This window comes from Equus asinus, chromosome X, assembly GCF_041296235.1.
Source record: "Equus asinus isolate D_3611 breed Donkey chromosome X, EquAss-T2T_v2, whole genome shotgun sequence".
NCBI classification, from domain to species: domain Eukaryota; kingdom Metazoa; phylum Chordata; class Mammalia; order Perissodactyla; family Equidae; genus Equus; species Equus asinus.
The window spans coordinates 4937491-4959719 of NC_091820.1; the positions used below are offsets into that span (position 1 = coordinate 4937491).

At 39.7% G+C, this 22229-nt stretch overlaps 1 protein-coding gene across 15 annotated transcripts in view; it reads right to left on the minus strand.

Moving 5' to 3' along the window:
* Positions 1-595: 595 nt before the first annotated feature.
* PNPLA4 (patatin like phospholipase domain containing 4) overlaps positions 596-22229 on the minus strand; it is a 135136-nt gene continuing 113502 nt past the window's right edge. For 7 of the 15 annotated variants that reach the window (XM_070501979.1, XM_070501982.1, XM_070501980.1 and 4 more), the window contains exons 7-9: positions 8227-8325; positions 2285-2494; positions 753-1844 (exon numbers count right to left, since the gene is read on the minus strand). In XM_070501979.1, the coding sequence (XP_070358080.1) occupies positions 1830-1844; positions 2285-2494; positions 8227-8325 (324 nt within the window). In that variant the 3' untranslated portion in view covers positions 753-1829. Of the gene's footprint in view, positions 1845-2284; positions 2495-8226; positions 8326-12872; positions 14547-15070; positions 15128-22229 lie in introns of those variants that run through there. The other 8 variants (XM_044768177.2, XM_044768173.2, XR_011499616.1 and 5 more) reach the window with 7 other exon arrangements.

Here is a 22229-nt window from a genome sequence, read left to right on the forward strand (position 1 = left end):
TTGGTTCAAACAGATTCTGGCAAATCAACAAAGCCCCAGCGCTTTCTACACCACCATATTGAAATTGAGTCTGGATCCAGCCTCCCAATAATTTGCTCTTAAACTTTGTCATGAACATTAGCTTCCCTGGGGTACGTTGAATTAATAATTTAAGCAAAGCTATAAATTATTTCCCTATATCCTTCCAGGCACTATCCAGCTACAAAAGGGTCATGGATGGGAAAGATTCTAGAAAAGCGATGGTCTTCTAGATTGTAAGTTTCTTCCTCTCAACAATGACATCTTCCTTCCTTTTTGCTTACCCACGTGGGTTTTTGCACAGTACTGCCCGTGCCCAATACATTTTGCGAACTCTTGTTGAAGGAATGCTCAATGTTATTCGTATTCACATCTTAACATCTCTTCTTTCTCCACAGCACCAACAAGTTTATTGATTCCTTGTCATGTCTAAATTCTTCATTTTTTGAATACCACAAATGCTTCTCCTGGGCCCTTTTACTTCTCTGATCATGGCTTGACATATAGGGATTAAGTAAGCGATTGCTCTTTTATAGACAAAACAATTTTCTACTTCAGAAAATATTCCTTTTCTTTTAGTTTGCTCTCACAATCATTTTTTTTAATTGCTCAGAATGTTAGAGGCATAGAACTGAAAGAAAATACCAGAGATGGTCAATTCCAAGATAAGAAAGCCAAAAAACCCACACATAAACCCAATTAACGTTTTGGTTTTATAACAAAATGATTGGGGAGACTATTGTAATACTTTTTATTTATAATGCTCCTTTCAACTTGGAATATATATAAAATGAATATTGTTATAAGCATAGACCAGATATAATTAGAGAGGTTTCAGTGTTCTGTCTTCAAATGCCGTTATTTGTGTCTACATCCATTAATAGTAACTGTTGAATTCACATCCTTGTCCAGTTCCTTTTATAACTCCTATCTAAGTACGAAAGAATGAATGTAAATGTTCTGGAGCAGTGATACAAACATGTAGAGCTCCCCCCTAAAGAAAACAAGAATAAGAATAAGGAGGAGGAGGAAGAGGAAGAGAAACAATCTCTGTTGAAAACCAAAGAAAACAGGAACAAGGGGATGTAATGGTAAATTAGTGTCCACTTTGATCCAGTCTGATTTCCATCAGATACATTGCCCCCAATTTGTTCAAAATGACTTGATTTCTTCAAAATATTGTGGGCATTGGCCAGTGCCAATGTTCACTGCTAAATTAAAATCTGACCTTGGTCGCGTTTCCACCATACAAGGCTTGCTCAGTTTGGGGTAAGCGCTAAGGGGTGCCGGGCATCTTCAGGCAGCATTGGTCCTCAGCAGTCTCGCCCACAGCACCCTTTGAAGACTGAACTTGTAAGTCAAAAGGCTACTCAGAAATGAAACGCCCTTTGAATTTATCTCCTTTTGTGGGGATAGAAATGCCTACTATAGAGAAATGGACCTTCATGCTGATGCCACCCACCATTATAATAATTTGGATCAAGAGATCTAAAAAAAGATCAACCTTAACTTTACTTCTCTGAGATCATGCTAATAGAACAGGTAAGTATAAATGATAAATCTCAAAATTGGTTTGAGAAGAAATTTATAAATGACAGTGTAGGAGGTAAAATTATTTCATCATTATAAAAGAATATTCATTTACCAGCTTTTCTAGAATATTAAGGGATGGAAAAAAAGAGGAAATATACTTCTCCATCATGCAGACAAGTGAGCAATGTGATAGGTACACTCCTTCTACAGACTTGTACTAAACGTGTAGCACGTCAGCCTCTGCCCACAGACAGACATGGAAGACCCAATTCTCGGCTTCAAGGAGCTCTGTCCTGTTAGGAAATAGACAAGAAAATACGCAAATATAATACAGCTTGGGAAGAACTATGATAAAGAATTAAACAGGGCTACTGTGAGAGCATGATGGAGGGGCACAAAAGAGGTAGTCTGGAGATTTCTAGGGGAGGGTCCGTTGGACTGAGGCTTGAAAAACCACAGTTTAACCAGTAAAGCAGAATTAGAAGAGGTTCACAGAGTAGTAACAACAATTAGAAGAGGTCTTATTTTTAGGGAAGAGAGGGGTTTGGATTCATGAAAATTTCCAAGCATACAGAAAAAATTAGAGCATTGTATATTAAAGCCCCATTATTAAATTATTATCCCCCATGTGTTATTGCTCACAATGCCACTCATCCCAGTATCCATGCTCCTTGCCATATGATTTTGTAGGTTTTTCCACCAGAGGCAAAGTCTATTTCCCCATTCCACTGACCTTGGGCTTGGTCATGTCACTTGTCTTGGCCAATAGGAGAGGCTTGTGACATGTTTGTATGATGAGGTGAGCCTGCTTCAGCTTCTGCCATAGTTGTAAGAAGAAAGTGGCCCAGCTACACGGCTCATCCAAAGACTGTGTGAAATATATAGAGTCATGCCAAGGGAAGTGCAGTCTAGGCCAGCTGGTCACCAGATGACCCACAGACACCTGAGAGAGAAGAAACTATTAGTCTCTTAAGTCACTCAGCATTGGGGAGGTTTGTTACACAGCAAATGCTGACTCATACACTCATGTGTGCATCACCTAGATTTAACCAATATTAGCACTTTTTACATATTGTGTTCTAGGTTTTAATTAATTTTTTGAATTACAGACATCATGACATTTCATTCCAAAAATATCTTTAAAAAATTAAGGGTATCTTGACCAAAATCACGTTACTATTTTTATGTCTAATGGTGAAATAGTTTCCGGAATATCATCTGGTACACAGGCCATATTTAAATTCTCCCAATTGTCCTCCAAGTAGAGGGTTTATAGATGGTCTGTTCAAATCAGGATTTATTCAAGGTTGTCTCTTTAGGTCTACATCAGTACCCCCAACCTCACCATTTTTTTTTTTTTTTGAGGAAGACTGGCCCTTAGCTAACGTCCATGCTCATCTTCCTCTACTTTATATGTGGGACGTCTACCACAGCTGACTTGCCAAGCGGTGCCATGTCCACACCCGGGATCCAAACTGGCAAACCCCGGGCCACCAAAGTGGAACATGCGCACTTAACCCCTGTGCCCCTGGGCCGGCCCCTTTCTCACCATTTTTTTTAGTGATACTGACTTGGTGAAAAAAAAAAATCAGTTGTGTGCTAGAGTGTTTTGGATTTGTCTGATTGTTTTCTCATGGTATGTTAAGTTGCCCTCTGTCTCCCATATTTCCTGTCACCTGGAAGTAGTTCTAAAGACTTTATAGATTCAGTGTAAACATTTCGGTCATGAACCTTTTCTAAGTATTGTGTGGATTCAGTATATTAAGTGATCCATGGTGTTTGGGTGTCTCCCATGGAGATGCTGAGATTGACCCCTCAGTTAAGATGGTGGGAGCCTGATCGCTCCATGATATGTTTATATTCCCCACACCTGGACACCAGCAATTTTGCAGGGTGGCATTTTGGCACCATGTGAATATCCAGTTCCCTTTAAACCTTTTTTAAAAAATGAGCTTTCTTATTTCAGAAAACTTTTAAATTTACAGAAAAGTTACAAAGATATACAGACAGTTCCCACATATGCTACATCCCATTTCCCACATTATTAACAACTTGCATTAGTAGGGCACATTTCTCACAATTAATGCACCACTATCAATAAAGTCCATACACTTTTCAGATTTCCTTAGTGTTTCCCTAATGTCCTTTTTCTGTTCCAGGATCCTGTCCAAACACTACATTAGATTTAGTTGTCATGTCTCCTTAGGCTCCTTTTGGCTGTGACAGTTTTTCAGACTTTCCTTGCTTTTGATGGCCTTGACAGCTCTGAGGAGTGCTAGCCAGCTATTTTGTAAAATGTGTGTCAATTTGAATTTGTCTGATGTTTTTCTCTTGTTGAGGCTGGGGTTATGGGTTCGGGAGAGGAAGACCTGTGTGCCACATCACCATACCACGTCAAGGGTGCACACATGACTTACTCGTGTTGAAGTTGACCTTGGTCACTGGCTGGGATGGTGTTTATCAGGTTTCTCTACTGTAAAGTGACTTTTCTTTTTTTTGAGGAAGATTAGCCCTGAGCTAACATCTGCTACCAATCCTCCTCTTTTTGCTGAGGAAGACTGGCCCTGAGCTAACATCCATGCCCAACTTCCTCTATTTTATATGTGGGATGCCTACCACAGCATGGCTTGCCAAGTGGTGCCATATCTGCCACCAGGCCAGCCCCAACTTTTTTTTTTAAACTCTTACCCATACTGTACTCTCTGGAAGGAAGTCACACTTAGGGAGTGGGGAGTTATTCTCCACCTCCCTGAGGATAGAGTAAGACAAATTATTTGGAATTCTTCTGCATGGGAAATTTGTCTATTCTTATCTATTTATCAAGCATTTCATTCATACTGCACATGGACTCATGGATATTTATTTAATAATTTCAGTTATAATCCAATACTACTTTATTCAATTTGCCCATTAAATTTTCACATAATGGTTTACCACCCCTTGATCTTTGCTTGATATATATTTTTATTAGGAATTTACAAAATTCTCCTCAGGGGAACTCTTTTTCAAGAAGGTGGGAAGGAATTTTAATTTTTTCTAGCTATGTGAGAGAATTTTTTTCTTTGTCAGGCCTTAACAAATGTAAGTGCATTTGAGACTGCAAAACATACCAGGAAATAGGTAAAGCTCCAGGCAAACCCAATTTTGGGAACACGTGTCCACCTATAAAACACGGGCACTAGAAACAGCAGGTCAAGCCTGCGGTCTGGTAACTGCACCTGTGGTTGCCTTTGCTTTCTAATAGCTTTGTACAAAACTGCATGCTGCAAGATCTGTGCACATTTATACAAAATCAGAATAGCAATTTTCTTATTCTCCCTGTTATTCCCTTTTCTCTCATGGAAAGGAATTGTTTACTAAACATTTGCTTTTCCATCTCCATGTGAATTGCTTTCCTCCCCTCTCAAGTCCCAAACCACTGCCCCCAACATCCTCCTTTGTCTTTAGCTGAAGATAGTACTTAAAATGGTGGCTTCAGCTATTTTGGTGAGTTAGTTCATTTTCCTGGGTTTCTCCCACGTATGCATGTTATTAAATTTGTTCGATTTTCTCCTGTTATTCTATCTCATGCCAGTTTAATTCTTAGACCAGACAGAAGAAGCTAGAGGGTAGAGGAATAGTTTTTCCTCCCCTTCAGTTTCTTACGTCGTCTGGAAAACTGACCCTTGTGTTTCCTTAGCAGGTGCTTTGGTTGGTGGGGAGGGGAGGTTTAACCAATAATTGAGCTCCAGGGAGCACCGGCTTGTTATAGCAGTGCAGCAGGAGAGACCTGAATCCCCAGACAATATGATAATGCAGACAACTTTTTGGAATTTGGGATCCTTTAAGAACAGGAATCAGTAAAACCTTCTTCCCTGGTGATGTTGAGACAATAGATTAACGTCACAGCTGACTAACTACCCTTGGTGGAGTAGAAGGTAAAGGAGAAAGGGCCACATTTACTAGCCCTTGCTTATCTACTTCCACTTACATGTCATAGATTATTTCTGCTATAAAAATATAGTAAAATGTGGATTTCCAATTAAAAGTAAAAAAAGGCAGACTCAATAAAAGTTAATCTGTTTCTCAGTTCCTGATGGATTAGATAGGGAATGGAATAGGTTTAATTTTTGAACGAAATAATCTGCCCTGTTTACTTTTCCAGGTCATCGATTCCATCCTAAGAGTGCCTTGGGTTTGTATGGTAACAGAGTATTCCATTTAATGGAAATAGGCAGAATTGGGCACACAAAACTATCTCATTTAATATTTCCATTGCTCCTTTCCTTTTCCCCAAATTTCTGCCCATCACCCATTCCAGTTGACCATTTACCTGCATTATTTATTGGGGTACAAAGGGAATGTGCCCTTGGTTCTTGTGAACTTTCTTCCTACTGTGGTTTTCACAGGACAATGAAGTCCACCTACGTACATTGTAAAGACGCAGTTTTGGCTGCAGTGTAGGTTAAGTTATCTCCTCTCAATTGCTGCCTTATTCATCTGGAAACACTTCATCAAACTGGAGACTGTTCTGGTGGTTGAAAACCCAGGTACTTTAGAAACTCTGTATTTATCACCAGTGGATCTTTGAACTCAAAGAAGTCATCTGACCTCTTTGCCTACATTGCCCATCCTACCACCAGTACCTCGGCCTCACAGGTTGTGAGAAGACTGTTCATTCCAGGTACATCTGTGCATCTTCTCAGACACTCTCCTCCACTGCCTCTCAATATTAGAGTGTCAGAGATGATAATCCACATAGTAAATATATATTTGAAAATGTGAGCCACCATTTTATGGCAGTTGAGCTAATGAAACAGTTGTTCAATTAATATGATTTAATATCAGTAGAACTCTGGGTGGATGTCTTTTTCAGAAATATGGGAGAAAATCCAGTTTGTAACTTAAATATTCATTAACAGACTGATCACCCCAATGCAAAATCACAATTAGTTTGATTCAATGCCTAAAACAAAATTTTTGTACGGTATATTAAAAATAATTGGGCTGCAAGATGTTGAGGGGGCCGGCCTGGTGGCACAGCGGTTAAGTGCACACGTTCTGCTTCGGCAGCCCAGGGTTCACCAGTTCAGATCCCTAGTGCGGACATGGCACTGCTTGGCAAGCCATGCTGTGGTAGGCGTCCCACATATAAAGTAGAGGAAGATGGGCACAGATGTTAGCTCAGGGCCAGTCTTCCTCAGCAAAAAAAAGGAGGATTGGCAGCAGATGTTAGCTCAGGGCTAATCTTCCTCAAATAAAAAGAGGAAAGATGTTGAAATCACTTCCCAGCATTATTTTAACACACCATTGTTTTCATTAGAAAAATTTAAAAATGTAAAATCCATAATAACTCTAACTGGACATTATGTAATGCTCTTCACTATATATAATATTACTGTGAGAGACTGGAGATGGGTGAGAAATGAGAAGGAAGATGAATATAAAGTAATTTTCTGAGGACCTGTCTTCAAAGAATACACTGGTGGCTAAGGAGAGATAATGGAATATTTCGCTTTAGACAAGCAAATAGTTTTCCAGTTAGGAGCAAAATATCCTTTCACTGCTCATTTTCAGTGAAAATTTGTTAATTCTAATTTGCAAATGTAGATACTTGATAGTGTCCCTAACAAACCTGGGGGTTTCACCTAGGTTTCAACAGAGCTTCAGTAGACCTTGAGTCTGAATCCACATTTACAATAATCAGCAGTTTTCCAAAGTAATCTACAGGGGAGTTTTTAGAATAGTATGAAACTTCAGTTTGAATAATTGGACAAAATGACCTTCATAAAAAATAGATGAATCAAGAACAATATTACTGAGCGAGAGAGTTCATGTTTGTTACTTTTTCATAGAAATTCTCAATACTATAATACACAGGAGTTCTCTCACTTGTAGAATGTACTCAGGGAATTATTTATTTAATCTCCACTCAATTCATGCCCTAAATCCATCCTGACTTTACATAATCTATACGCACATATGGCATAATGTGATATGGGTGGGTAATATAGACAGTAAAGGAAAGTTTTACCATCTTGAAACTATATTCTAGGCTCCAACACATTTTTCTTTTAATCAGAATTATTTGATTTACTAAGTATATGCACCATAGAATTTACTCTGTGAACATAAAAATCTTCGGTTAAATCATCTACTGTTTGCTGAGTGGATCGTCACAAAAGTGAGGAAGCCAAATTCCCAGCAATACCATCAGTATTTTTCTTTGGCGACTGGCTTATTTCACTGAGCATAACATCCTCAAGGTTCATCCATGCTGTAGCAGGAGTCAGAATTTCCTTCCTTCTTGAGGCTGAATAATATTCTCTGAGGCTCTCTCCTAATTTTTAACCGAAGAGGCACATGCTGGGATCAGTATTTTGTAACAGAGGTGTTTCCTCAGGACTCCACCTGGTGGAAGGTTTTCTTTACTCAGCACCCTCGATTGAACACACCTCCAGTCCACACCATGGCATTCCTTTGCACGTCACTTCTCTCTATTCTCCCAGCTTTTGTCTAAATCAACTTCTATAACCTAACATTTTCTTCCAGTTTCTTGACCATTTTACTTGATCACTTTTGGCTTGCCATGAACCCTGGGTAACTAAATTCCTGGTTCCTTTTATTCGCTCCTGGTTCCCATATCTATGATTTGCAGAAATCCTGGACTTCTGCACACACAGCTTTGTTACTCACTTTTGTTCCACCATGGAAATCACATCTAGTAGAGAATATTGCACCATGATTTTTCCCCTTGCTGTCTTCATGTGAGTCCAGCACCGTGCCACATAGATCCTGAAGCAGGATTGCACATTTGGAGGATAACAGGTTAAGAGGTACAAACATAATCTCTGTTAGAATTAACTCCCAGAAACTTCATTCCCAACACACTGCATCCACTCCATTGATGTTTTTATGCACACTTTTTATCCTTCCCTATGGTGACTAAACAAGTGGATTCCAAGAAACTTTTGGTACATTCCTCTAAACTTCTGGTATATTTTACATGTATGTACAATGTTATCTCTCACCGAGGAAATAAACAGTCTGATAAGAACATAGAATGGTGGCAGAAACAATTTTAGATCTGTTCTGCACACTCTTAATTTTCTCACAAGAGAATGAAGAGACCAGAGGACTGAAACAACTAGCCAAGCTAACCAAGATCCTGTGATTCCCAATGTAAATCCTGTGTTCGTGCTCCAATGACTATTTCCACGGTGGCTGTTTCCAGGCACGTGTGTGTTGCAATATAACAAGTCTATTGAGTAAGTGGCTCGCTTGGTATGTGTGACAGTGGTGCCTTATTTAAAGAAGGACAATCCAAACACAAAAACTCACTAAAAAGGAATTCCATTCTTTATGTCTCTCCGAGAATATTAAAAAGAATCCAATTCATGGTCTTTAGGAACACTTTTATTTCCTCAGTTCTGCCCCATTCCATATTCTGGACCCTCTGTTTCACCAACCTTCTCCCCAAACCATTCCTTCTTTCTCCCATAACACTTAAATGCTGCTCTCTTCTCCCAGTTCGAAAATCTACTGATGCACAAGAGATGAACACATCTCTGTATCTTTTTATTGGAATCCTAATGGACCATTTTTGGCCTAGTTTTACTTGTGTTAGATCCCCGTGCTTGAAGTTGGAGCTTAAAATCTGCTTCCCTGAAATCTGCCCCTGCTCTTTTATTGCAAATTGTCAGGGAAAAGATGAGAAGAGATGAGCTACATTAAGCAAACGAATAGCTCTCTAAACAATTAGCCTAAAGGGTGTCTTTGAATGGACCAACACACCAGTAGGGGAAGTCTTGATATCAGGGTCTCTAGTCCTGACATAATTAGCAATTTTTCAAATGAAAGGACATGAGGCATGATCAAGAGCTTTCACATGATCTGAGACTTAGAGGGATCACAAATATCCTAGTGAATTGAATCAGGATTGAAATAGCTTCCTACCAGCTGGAATCACTACCAAGTCATAAGGTCCACTAGAAAAGAGTCAAAGACATATTCAAAACAAGTACAAGATGGCCTGAAAGCCAGGAAGGAAACTTTGCAGTCCAATGAGAAGTGCCTTTCAACCACAGGGGCCCCAGAGAGAGAACACCAGAGACCCAGCGGTGATGCTAGGCAAAGGTTGTCCCAGAGCTGCAGAGAGGAGAGGAAGCAGGTCTAGAAGGCACTGAGCTTGAACAAATATAGAAGCAGTGCCAAGTCAAGTTCACCTCAGCAAAGAAGGTTATGCCTTTGTTTAGAGGCAAAACAAAGGCACCCGGGGCTAGACGCTCGCAAACGTCGCCGACCAAAATACATTTTAGCTCAATGTCAGTTGAAGTTAGGATCAGAAACAGGAACTACGTTACTCTGTAAACATTTTTTTATTTCTAGTTCTCTGTGGAGTGTTTCATGTTTACCCTTAGTTGTCTGATAAAAGCTCTGTTTGGACATTTCCAATCTTTTCTCTCTCATCCACTCGTCAAAATCCAAAAAATATTGACAGATGAACTATGAATCTACTCTTCCAAGATAAGTGTTGATGGTGTCACCCACCTTTGCTCAGGTGACCCAAGGAGAATTTTAAAAGAAATTAGATTGTGGATCTGTAGCACAGAATAAGAAAAAACAAAACAAAAAACAAAAAAACCTCTCAAGTATCTTATTATTTAGTAAGTTAAAGATACAAAGTGACTACAAATATAGCTAGGATAGGATCTTAGGCTTCATTCCTAGAGAATAGTGTCTGGAATGAAGGAGGTGATGGCCAGGTTGCAGTCTGTGCAGGCTGCAACACACCTGTGGGGCTGGAGTCAATCACTTGGCCAAGGGCCGAGACACACTTGAAGGTATTGAAGAGACATTGACTCCGTGGGATACTGGAGTAGCTAACCATGGTGATACTGAAAGATCTTATACGACCTGATGAGGTGGAAAAGCTCTTTCCTACTAGGCTTTGAGGTAAGAAAGCAGCCTCTTAGAGGGAAGAAGGATGTGTTGAGGGTCCCCAAGACCACCTCTTGCTTCAGAGATTCACTAGAAGAACTCACAAGACTCAGAAGTAGTTACACTCATGGTTACGGTTTGTGCAAAGCAAAATCAGTAGAGGAAAAGATGCATGGGGTCAAGTCCAGAGGAAACTAGGCACAAGCTTCCACAAGCCCCTCTAGGGGTCTGGGCTTTAGAAGGGCTTTAGAAATTGTGTTCCCATGTGCCTATGTGACAGACCCTTGATAAAAATGCCTCGGGTCAGTCACATAAGCACATGGGAACACAATTTCTAAAGCCCAGAACCCTAGAGGGAGATCAGATGTTCACCATAAATCACACCACTTACACTATCTAGACGATCTTGTAAGTATCAAGATCCCAAGCATGAAAAGCTCTCTTATCAGTTGGAACTCCCCAAGAGCTTAATTCACAGGAGCCAGCCAAGGGCCAGCCACCAAAATGGGCATTTCTTGGGAATGTGCAAGGTTTGAACAACCCAGGCCTGCTGAGTTAACTCTTTTCCTGCACAGGGGGTCAGGTTAGTGAGTCCACTGCAGGGTTTTCGTGTATAAAAACCAGTTCCCCTTGACTGAAGCCTCCTTTTGTCTGGCTCATTGTGGAACAGTCAGGGGGAATGCAGTGAGAGTCACTTGGAGTTAAAATCCTTGCTCTGTCCCTTTGAAGTCTGTTAATTTAAACAAATTATGCAATCTTAATTTGAGCAAACTGCTCAACCTAATATACTTTGGCGAACCTTAAAAAGAAATAACTAGCCTTGTTTATAAAGTGTGCCTAATAAATCAACGGCATAGGGTAGATGCTGTAGGAACATGCGTTTCCTTCTCCCCTGTGTTGAGGAAGATGGGAGTTCAAATGACCGATTACGGTTAGGCCTCGTTCTTCTATTTCTGCGGCCTTCTCAAACTTTATGTACACACGAATCAACTGGGGATGTTTACAGCATGCACAGTAGGACTCACTGGCTTTGGAGATGGACCTGTTCAAAGAGCTACCTGGCTTCCCAGTTAAAAGTGCAGACTCTGGGCCCCACCCCACTGTGTTTCAGTCTGAGAAGCTGCTCAGGAATTTGCTCTTTTGTTGTTTTTAAAGGAGAACTCTGTGTCATCTGATTTAGGTAGTGGAGACACCAGGATTTCTATATGAAGGAGCTTAGGAATGTCAACGTGACAGAAGTGAGGACGTGGAGGTTGTTTAGAAACTGAGTTTGTGCAAGAAGCACCTCATTTTTGATGGCCAAGAGTGTGTATTTGTTTGTGTGACGTTGAGGGAGTTGACGGAGGTTTTGGGGTCTCTAAAACCCTTCCAAGCCACTCTTTGGTGCAGCCTCTGGAGGGACACAATTCGTGAACCACACACGAAGAAGAAGCAAGGCCCCTAATCAAGTTCTTTAACTTCCGAAAGCCTGGTTTGTCTCATCAGGTGCAAGGAGAACACCAACGCTTACCTTACATGGGGTTTCATACCACAGAGCTCAGAGGACACACCCAGGACATTGTCCTTTTGATTGGTTCTCTCCTACCTGAATTGAGTAGGGACTTTCTCAGTACTGAGTTTCTTCTCTTTACCTGCTTCAAAATTACCCAGGGAGGGTTTAACAGTGAACCTGAGGAGAGAATGGAAGCTCTGGCCTTATGATTACATTCGACCTTCTCCTAGCAGCTCATACAATGTAGCCACCAGAATGGATTAAAAGGAGACTGCTCCAGGGCCATGTCAACCTGGGGTGGAAAATTCTTGTTTAGATTTCTAGTTACAGGGCCCACTGCATCTCCACATTAAGAGGGGCACTTTGGCCCTGGATCCTGAAATGGAAGGGATCTTGAAGGTCCCAATCCCAGTCCTTTGCTTGTACAGTCGAGGAGACTGAGATAAGGAAAGCTTTGATGGTGGTCTTGGTGGCAGTATTAGGACTTCAAACTCTACCCCTTATCTCCCAGACAATTGTTTTGGTCACTGCACTATCTGTTCCCCTACAGATAGAAACAAATTAGCTTCTTCCAAAACAGGATACCTCGTGGGAAATGGACCTGAGGCTCAATAATACGTATTTGTATTGACTTAAGGCATAGCAGAGCTGCTGAAAGGGTCGATGCTAGCTTTCTTCCCTGGACATATTTATTAATAATTTAGGCAATGGGGAAAATAGGATGCCTTCTGGAATTGATATTAGTTGTAAAGTGTCACATATTGGCAAGGAAAGTGAGACTAAGCCAGGAGACCAAAATGTTAGATTGTGACATTTAAATAATGCTAGATACATCTTAGATGGGCAAATATGCAAGGTGTGCATATAATGAGATACCTGTATCATTGATTTATGGTGGTTATGATTTTTTAAACTTTTTATTGAGATTATGATAGTTTACACCCTTGTGAAGGTTCAGTTGTACATTATTGTTTGTGAGTCATGTTGTAGGTGCACCACTTTACCCTTTGTGGCCACTCCACACCCCCTCCCCCTTTCCCCTGGTAACCACTAATCTGTTCTCTTTGTCTACATGTTTAACTTCCACATATGAGTGGAGTTATACAGAGATGGTCTTTCTCTAGTGGTTATGATTTTTTAATTGTTTTTAAAAAATGATACCAAAACTCCTCTATCCAAATGAACATTTCCCTTCAAAGTAGTCAACTTGTAAGGCCACATACTTATTCCAGTGAGGTTGATGCTACTTAAAATGTTTTTTAAAATGCCTCCTTTAGAACCTAAGGCATTTTCTTCAAATATTCTTATTAAGAGTAGATTGTCCCATGGGGTCTAGGTTGATGTTTAGGATGATGCAAAAAAATGTTTATTCAGGAAAAAAAAAAAATGTGTGCTTCTATAAATGACGTGGAAGGTTGAGAAAATCATTTGGAGTCCAAAGCAAAAAGGAGCGGATGACCCCAAATATGGCTGGTGTCTTCTAAATCGATCCATGTGTTCTGAAGGTACAGTGAGATAACAAATGTGAAGGGAGGACTCGCCCTGCAGATGTGTCATTGTCTGTGATGGGATCTATCCAGAGGACTTTACCTTAGTTTGAATGCAAAACAGTCCTAAAGGTGAACATGTTCTGGGCTGCATTAGTCAAACATTTAGCCAGCATTCTCCATGAAATGATGTCTCTATTTTCTGTCTCAGTCAAAGTTACTTCATTCCAGTGACTTGCTCTATTTTTATGTATATATAAACTCAGGTAAGAGCTGAGTCATTCCACTCTTGTTGTGATGATCATATATGGAAAGCAGTGCTAGATGAGTTGAGCCAACATGAAGACAGGCAAAGGATGTCTGATGATCTGTCTATTACACATAGCACTCTCCCTTATATTTGATGCAAAGAAGAGGAAAGGGAGAGACTTTAGACCCCAAGACAAGTCAGAGAGACAGATAGAGGCTTCCTGGGATTTCTCTGACTCAGGCTGATGAACTGAGTCCCTGGTCTTCTACAATTGGCCCAATGCAAGAAACTACAGGGATGGGGAAGGGATGCATAGCAGCAGCTGTACCTGCAGAATAAGCCCAGAGGAGAGAATTTTTGAAGCATCTGCTCTTTTCTGTATTCGAAAAATTCAACCTTTTGGTGCCTTTGGTGCTGCAAAGCATGTCTGTCCCAAGGACTGAGGGGCTTCATCATTTTCCAGGAAGCAGTTGGCTTCAGCCCCATCGAGAGACTCTGGGTCAAGGCCAGGTTTAAAGAAAGCTTACTTTTGTGGTCTTCATGCAGAAGAGAAAGAAAGGAGAAAGCTGAGCAAGTGTTGAGAGCTCACAGGCAAAACTCCTATTTCCCACGCCAGCTTTCTTCAAGTTGACTATGGCGTGATGACTCACATCCGGGGCTTCCATCTGAATAAGTTCACAGTATTTCATCTTTTATTTCCAATTGCTCTTATCTTTGTTCAGTGTTCTCCATCTTCACCATCATATATTTCTTTTCTCTCCTGGTCTGTTTGCTTTCTGCTGTAATATTTCATTGGCAATCCTACATTCTTTTAATTATTTCAACAGGCTTGTCCAATATAACATTCCTACAAAAAAATCACTATTTACCAGTCACTTTAATATGGCAATTAAGAAGCATGATTTCCTGTGATACTAGGAGGTGAACACACATTTTGGAGATAATAGATTCAGGTGAAAATCATGTCGAGTGAAATTAATTAATTATGCAATTAATATCAGCACATGGTTTGTATGTCTATCAGTCTACTACCAATCTCTCAAACAGCTAGCCAGGCATGAATACTAACGGACTTGCCTTATTTAAAATAGTAATGCCTAATCATTGTTTTATTTTAAATTTCATTTGTACCTTTGGATTACAAACCCAACTGTTAACTCAGAAAGTGAATGTTTACAAAGCAACATAGCTCTATTATTTCATCAAAGGTCACTCAATAAAATTTAATAGAGGTTTGGTGCCAGAAAATCTCTTTACACAAAACATAGCTCTTGCAATTTATGATGTGAAAACAAAACCAATTAACTGTTTTAATCTCTAGAAACGTCTTACGTTATTTTTATGCAATATTCCATAGCTAAAAATCTTTACCTTTTTTCTGTTCAGTTTGTGTGTGCTCTTTAAGTATTAAATGGAAAAAACAGATTCCTAGGAGAGAAAGAAATATATAAAAGGATATGTGAATATTTAATAATAAAAGTAGAAAATACATTACAAAATAAAGTAAGAAATTTTATTCTTTCCTTGAGTGTCCTTTTTCTTTTAAAATATTTTTTGTAAATTATTTTTCCTGGTTCCCTGAACTGCTTAAATTTTCTCTAATGTCTTTGCAATGATATTGCTCTGCAGATACCTGAATTATGTCAGATCTACAGATCACATGAGTATGTAGCCATAGCAACAGACAGGCCAGGTAATGGTTCTGATTTTATATAGTTTCACGAGCCCTTAAAATTAGGCCCTTTCCGTTATAAGAAAAAAAGACAAACATCTCTACCTTTAAGAATTAGGTATACGGAATATTTTTACCCATTACAATCATATATACAAATGATTGCTTCAAAATTTATATGAGTAATTAAGATGTAGTGAATAAAATATAGAGTCTATTTTGAAAATGTGAGAACTGTAAATTGTACATTGAAATAGAAAAATCCATAAACCTCACTACTTCACCTAAGTGGAAAGAATAGTCTAAATTATATCACAATTTGAAAGTATATACATGTTTACTACTTTAAGAACTTCCACAATATATGAAGGAGAGCTTTGCTTTGCAAAGATAACATTTTGCTAGGTGATGTCTAAATCTTTATGAATTCTCAATTAATGAGTGCAGCTTAATCTGGTATTTACAGAAGTGGCTTTTAATCAGGTGTGGAATGTGGATTAACAGCTGATTTTCCTCTACCTACACCATGCTTTCTGACATTCAGGAAACTCTCCAGTATGACAGATGCAAATTAGAAGGAGCTGATGTAAACTTTTGAGGCCATATATTATGGTGCACATTTTCCAAGGTAATAGTTAAAAATTTTAGCATCGATAAACTCTTTTCTTGCTGTGACCAACTCATTTTCCTCCTTAAAAATTGTCAACTAATCTTCATAATAAATGACATTTAATTTTGAAATCCTCCACCGGTTCATTCCAGTCTAAATTATTTTCATCACACCTTCCTTTTGACCCATCCATTACTTTTAAGAATCAGTATTCATGGAGGAACCCTAAATGCTTATTACTAAGTGAAAGAGGCCAATCTGAGAAGGCTACATACTGTATGATTCCAACCATAAGACATTCAACAAAGGCAAAACTATGGAGACACTAAAAAGATCAATAGTTGCCAGGGATGGGGTCGGGGATGAATAGGTGGAGCAGAGAGGATTTTGGGGGTGGCAAAGATACTCTGTATGATACTGTAACGGTGGACATATGTCATTATACGTTTGTCTAAACCCATAGAATGCATAACTCCAAGAGGGAAGCCTAATGTAAACTATGGACTTTGAGTGATGATGATGTGTCCATGTAGGTTCAACGTTGGTAACAAATATACTGTTCTGGTGAGTGATGTTGCTAATGGGGAGGCGGTGCATGTGGAGGGCTGAGGAGTATATGGGAAAGCTCTACATCTTCTCCTCAATTTTGTTGTAGACCTAAAACTGCTCTAAAAAATTGTCTTAAAAAAATTTCAGTTCCCCTTCCTTCCTCACTGTTCTGTATATTCCAAGGACACTTCTCAGTTTCTGTGCCCCTAGGACTCCTCAAAGCAAATGGACAAGAGAGTCTGTCAAACCTCTCAGCAGATAGTCCACCCTGCTTCTTCCCTTTCTCCTTCTCTATCTGTCACTTACAATGTGAAGCCTGCTAAGGATGATGTCACACATCGGTTGCAGCTCTTATGTGGGAAGATCTAAGTTCTGTGCATTTCTTCCCTTTCAGCCCTTTCTGTAAAGTCTCTACACAGTGTTGCCCCACTGTATTCTTGCCTCTTGGATACGGTAATAGTGACTGTGTCACTAGCTGAGTGTGTTCCATGGACCAGCCATTTCACAAGGTCTTTGAAAATATATTTCATCTGCATGTCACAAATATGCTGCAAGGGCAGTATTTCCATCTTCCCCATTTTAAAGATGATGGAGCTGAGGACTGTTGATGTTCAGTGGCCAGACACAGTCCCTCAGCAGGAATTTTAGAACTTTATTCTACATAATGTCCTAGGGTCCTTCCAGCTCTGAAATTTGATATCTAAATTTGTCATAGAAGTAAAGTAAAATGAATCTCAGTGAAAGAATAGGGGAAGGGTATTTCCTGGGTCAAGAAAGACCTGTCCCTGAGTTCCTAGCTGACCTTACAGAGGGAAGGATCCAGGACTTTCTATCAAGGAAGCGAGGAATGCCTGAAGAAAGGCCTTGAATTCACTCCAAGATTTCTGCCTCACGAGCTTGTGTTGGGGTCTAAGTTCTACCATTGAAGAGGAATCCAGTGGCATTAAACAGCCTTTTCCCAACGGATCAGTCACAGAGTCTCGTTTTCACAGGATGCTGATTTTGATGCTTTGAAAAATAATTGTTTAATGAGCAAATAAATTTGGGAGTCTTGGATTAAACAAATTTAAAAGGGCTTTATTTTTTCTGTATTTGTTTTGTTTGTATGATTTTAAAGCATGACTTCCTAGAGCATTTGTCATACTCAGTTCCATCTTTGAGAGGGTGACATAATATGTGTCAATTCACAAATTTGTTGGACGGCAGAACCCTGCTTTTCTGGACTCACTCAATACCTCTTAATACATTTCAAGAGAGTTTTCTTCTAAGGAACTGCTGTGGTAAGACATTATTTTTTCTTTTTGAATGCCCTAGTATACGCGTAAATACCCCTGAAATGCTGATAGAATGAGCCAATGGCCAGCTCTTAGACCAGAATTGTTTGCGGCACAGTGAAACCAGCAGGGGAATTTAAAGAAGATTCTTGCCAGATTCTGATTTAATTGGTCTGGAGAGACACTAGAATTTTTGAAAGCTGCTGGATTATTCTGGTGCGCAGCCAGGGCTGAGAACCAAGGGCTTAGGACTTAGTACCAAATCAGGTTATCTGATTGCCTTGAAATAGTGCTTCCGCTTTGTGGGTAGGTTTTGGGGAGGTGAGACTGAGGTAAAAGGAAATAGCGATGGGTAAATGGGTGAAGCGTATGTCCAGAGCCTGGAGAAGCAGCCATTAGGGAAAAGTTAAAACCCTACGTGGGCTTTAGGAGGATCTGAGGCTTCTAAGATTGGTGTGAGCAGTAATGTAAGAGAGAAACTTAAAAAAAGATAGAATACACTTTTCTCCTGCATTTTATGCTTTTGCTTTCTGCCAGTTCTGGCTACTTGGGGACATGGAGTGAGGCGGATACTTACCTTTCAGTGCGAAGAGCTGGAGAGCAGAGTGATGGATTCTTTTTTTGTGTGCCTTATATTGTGCCTATCACTTGTCAGTATCAATAAACATTCATCAAGGTAAACACGGACTCCTAATTTTTAAATTCTAAATTACCACTTGACATAAACCCCATTCATCAAGAATCAGCAGTGTGCTAGTCACGGTAATTGTTGAACCAATTCCAAATTATAGATTTTACTCCTATGAAATTGCCTATCTCTAGTGGTGTGTGCAAGCTACAAATAATACGCTCTCTCTCTGCGTGTGCACAGTTACATTCATTAAAATGCATTCAATTTCTCTTTAATTCGTAAACTGAAGCAAGCAGTCAATAAGTTTCCCTGGAACCTGTTTATTCACTTGCCTTTGTAGCTAGTATGCAATGCCATCTCTCTACAGGAAATGGATATTTCTTCTCCACTCTTAAATAATTAACCAGTGTGATTTTCCACCCTCTTCTAATTGCCTCAGCACATTCCAATTGTGAGCATCCATTTTGTTTTCTATTATTTCACTTCCATCCTCTATTTCTTCATACGATGAAAATCCCATGTGCAAGTACATTTCAAAAGTATATGGTAAGATTTATTTTAAAACCCTGTCTACTTTCAGAGAAAAAGCTTCAGACTATAAATATATTTGAGGGAGAAAATGTAAAACCTATTTTTTTCTTTTGGCTTGTATGCTTCAAATCTAAAAGTCATTCATTTTTAATTTTCATCCTGAAAGCATTTTCTTTTCCACCTATACAATGCTCAAGCATATCAGGGAAGTTTAAGCAATAAGGACAGAAAGTTTTTTGTTTCTTTTTTTATTCTTTTAATAACATTGAGTTGAAAATATCTGGGTAAAGAAAGGCTTTGGGAAATATCACACTGCGTACTGAGCTCACGGCTCTGCTTGCTATGTCTTATTTAGTGTATCCTATATGGGAAAATGCACTCTGCACCTGGGGTTTTGAAAGAAATGTTTTCAAAAGGACGTTTTGAGTCTGAGTCCTGCTTTTACCAGATCACATTTGCAACGATGCGTGTCCCCAGGTCCCCCAAGCGCAGCTTCTATCTCATGCACATAAGTGCTCTTGGTTTGATGCTCCGAGCATGTCCCACTTGTTAGCCCCGAGTCCCCTAACTTCAGAGGGCTCTGCATCTCCAAACGAATATCAATGGAGAAGGAGAGCAGTGACCAGATTTGGGAACACACAGCTTAGCAGAAAGGCGGGCTTGGGTAAAATCCAAGCGAAATGAGGAAGTAGCTGCCTTGCCTCTGGCATTCACCCTGTCTCCATTAGTTTGCTCTTTTTCCAGCCACATTCCTGGAGCGCTCCTCAGAGTCCAGGGTGCTGGAAGACAAGTCCTGCACTATCCCCGTCCTGATCTGAGATGCCATGCCTGAGCTTCCTGCCTCCAGTGCACATTCCCCGCCGAATCCCCTCTGCCTCATTGCCCTCCCTTTCCCATCATAATGCTTCCATCAGGCTAAACTTTAACCAATTGAGATGACTGAAATAACTAATGTAAAAGAGACAAGTCTTACAAATTAGAATAAAAGCACATAGCATAACAATTGGCTTAACTGTTAATGTGATTTCAGACCATTTCTTGCCACTTGACTATCTCTTCTTTCCAGGCTGGGTTCGAAGGCCACTCTCCTCACATCGCCTGCTGCCTTGCACCCCATTTCATGGCCCACCCTTGTGCAATGAATCTCTTCTTATTTAGCACAATAATGGTTTTGTGGGGTTTTTTCAAACTTCCATGGTGCATTTCATTCCGCCTAGTAGAGTTAGTTGTTTGCATGTCCTGATTTATATAAGCTACTTGAGGGCAGAGGGACACTTGCACATTATCTTGTCCTGTCCCAACAATTCTGGTAGAAACGAAAACTCCCTTCTTTGGGCAGAGATTTCTATTTTAAAACTCATAACACTCACCCCAACCGTACCTCCATCCTTTGCTCTCCCTCTTCCACTGAGGTAAAGACTGGACTTTGTTAATGCTTGCATCCCCAGACATATAGATCTGAATGAAAAATATGTTGATGTTGTGCATTTGTGTGTGAGCTGACTTTTTTTTAGTGCACGGTTCTTGAATTAAACATTTGCAGTTTAATGAAACTCTAAAGTTTGTGAAGTCATTGTCATCCATGCGGAGGGATATAATAACACAAAGAAAAATGTCCACTTAGAACTTACGCTTATCTAAAAATTATATTTGGGGCCACTATGTCATATAAACAGACTGAAATAGGGTAGCATAGTTCTGCAAAAACAAGGATTTTTATTCTTTACAGCAACTTTAGTAGGTAGATTTTTCTTAATCAGTTGACTGATTTATGCTGTTTTCTACTTTTTTGTTGTTATTAACTGAGTCATATTTGGCTATTTTTAACTCCTTTTAAGTTTATGCAGAAACCCTAAAAATGGGAAAGAAAAGCATTATATTAGCAATGTCTATTTTCCCACAATGAAAGGAAACTTTTGCTTGTAGAATTTTAATTTGCAGGGCACAATTTATAACACTACAAAGAGACATTTCTCTTGAAACCAAGAGCCCTATCATTCCTTTTCTCATTCGACATCTGCAATGCGAGAGTAAATATTTCTTAATTTAGAGGAAGGTAAGGCTATTTTTCAAGTGAATCTCCTAAATTAATCCACTGGAGTAGGCGTTATTTCCTCCATCACACGTCTGCCTTAAATATAGTACCTGCACAGATGAAGCAACCGCAAAAATAGCTGAAGATTTAAATAGGTGATATTGTCTCATATAGAAAAGATGAGTCCCATTGATGACATAAAAGTAGCTGTTTTTTATACTTCTAGGTTTTCAGTGACTTTATTTTTTCATCTAGTTCTTATATTTTGGATGTAATTAATGGAAAGGTTTAGCTTTGTCCTTCAAAAGCTTTTCATTTTCCTCATAAGATTGACTCACTTGCTAATAAGGGACTAGCGCAATATTTTTGGCAACCTATCCATCTATTTTCCATCTAAATCATTGATATATCTATAGCCTGCCTTGTTCCAGAAGCTTCTAAGGTGATAATATGTATTAGGAAATGTTATCCTTATCATGTATTATCCTCAACTTGAAGATATTAGAACTCTGGCATATGCAGGTTAAAAGGTCAAGGAATGATTCTAGATTAGAAATCTGATTCTGGTAATGTATTCAGCAAAATATGGACCATCAAATATTTCAATTAAATTTACATGTTATTATAGGCACAAACATGCATTTATACATATTGATATCAAGTCCTCTGATCCAGCCTACACTGGCTCACTCAGATGCAGTTATCTGGCCTATTTGGCGGAGGGATCGTGTCTCTTGTTGCTTCCTGTCTTCACCAAATATCCTAGACTCAACAATAGAAACTTGTTTTCTCACAGTTCTGGAGGCTGGAAGTCCGAGATCAGGGTGCCAGCACGGCTGAAGTCTTAGACAATTCAGGCTGCTACAACAAAATAGCACAGACTGGGTGGCTTATAAACTACAGCAATTTATTTCTCATGATTCTAGAGGCTGGGAAGTCCAAGAACAACGTGTCAGCAGATTCAGTGTGTGGTGAGAGTCTGGTTCCTGGTTCACAGATGGCAGTCTTGTTGCTGTGTCCTCACATGGCAGAAGGGAAGAGGGAGCTCTGGGAGGTCTCTTTCATAAGGGCACTAAATGCAGTCAAGAGGGCCCCACCCTCATGCCCTAATCACCTCCCACAGGCCACACTTTCAAATACAATCACACTGGGAATCAGGATTTAACATAGGAATTTTGGAGGGACAGAAATATTCAGTCCATGGCAGCTGAGTTCTGGTGAGGGCCCT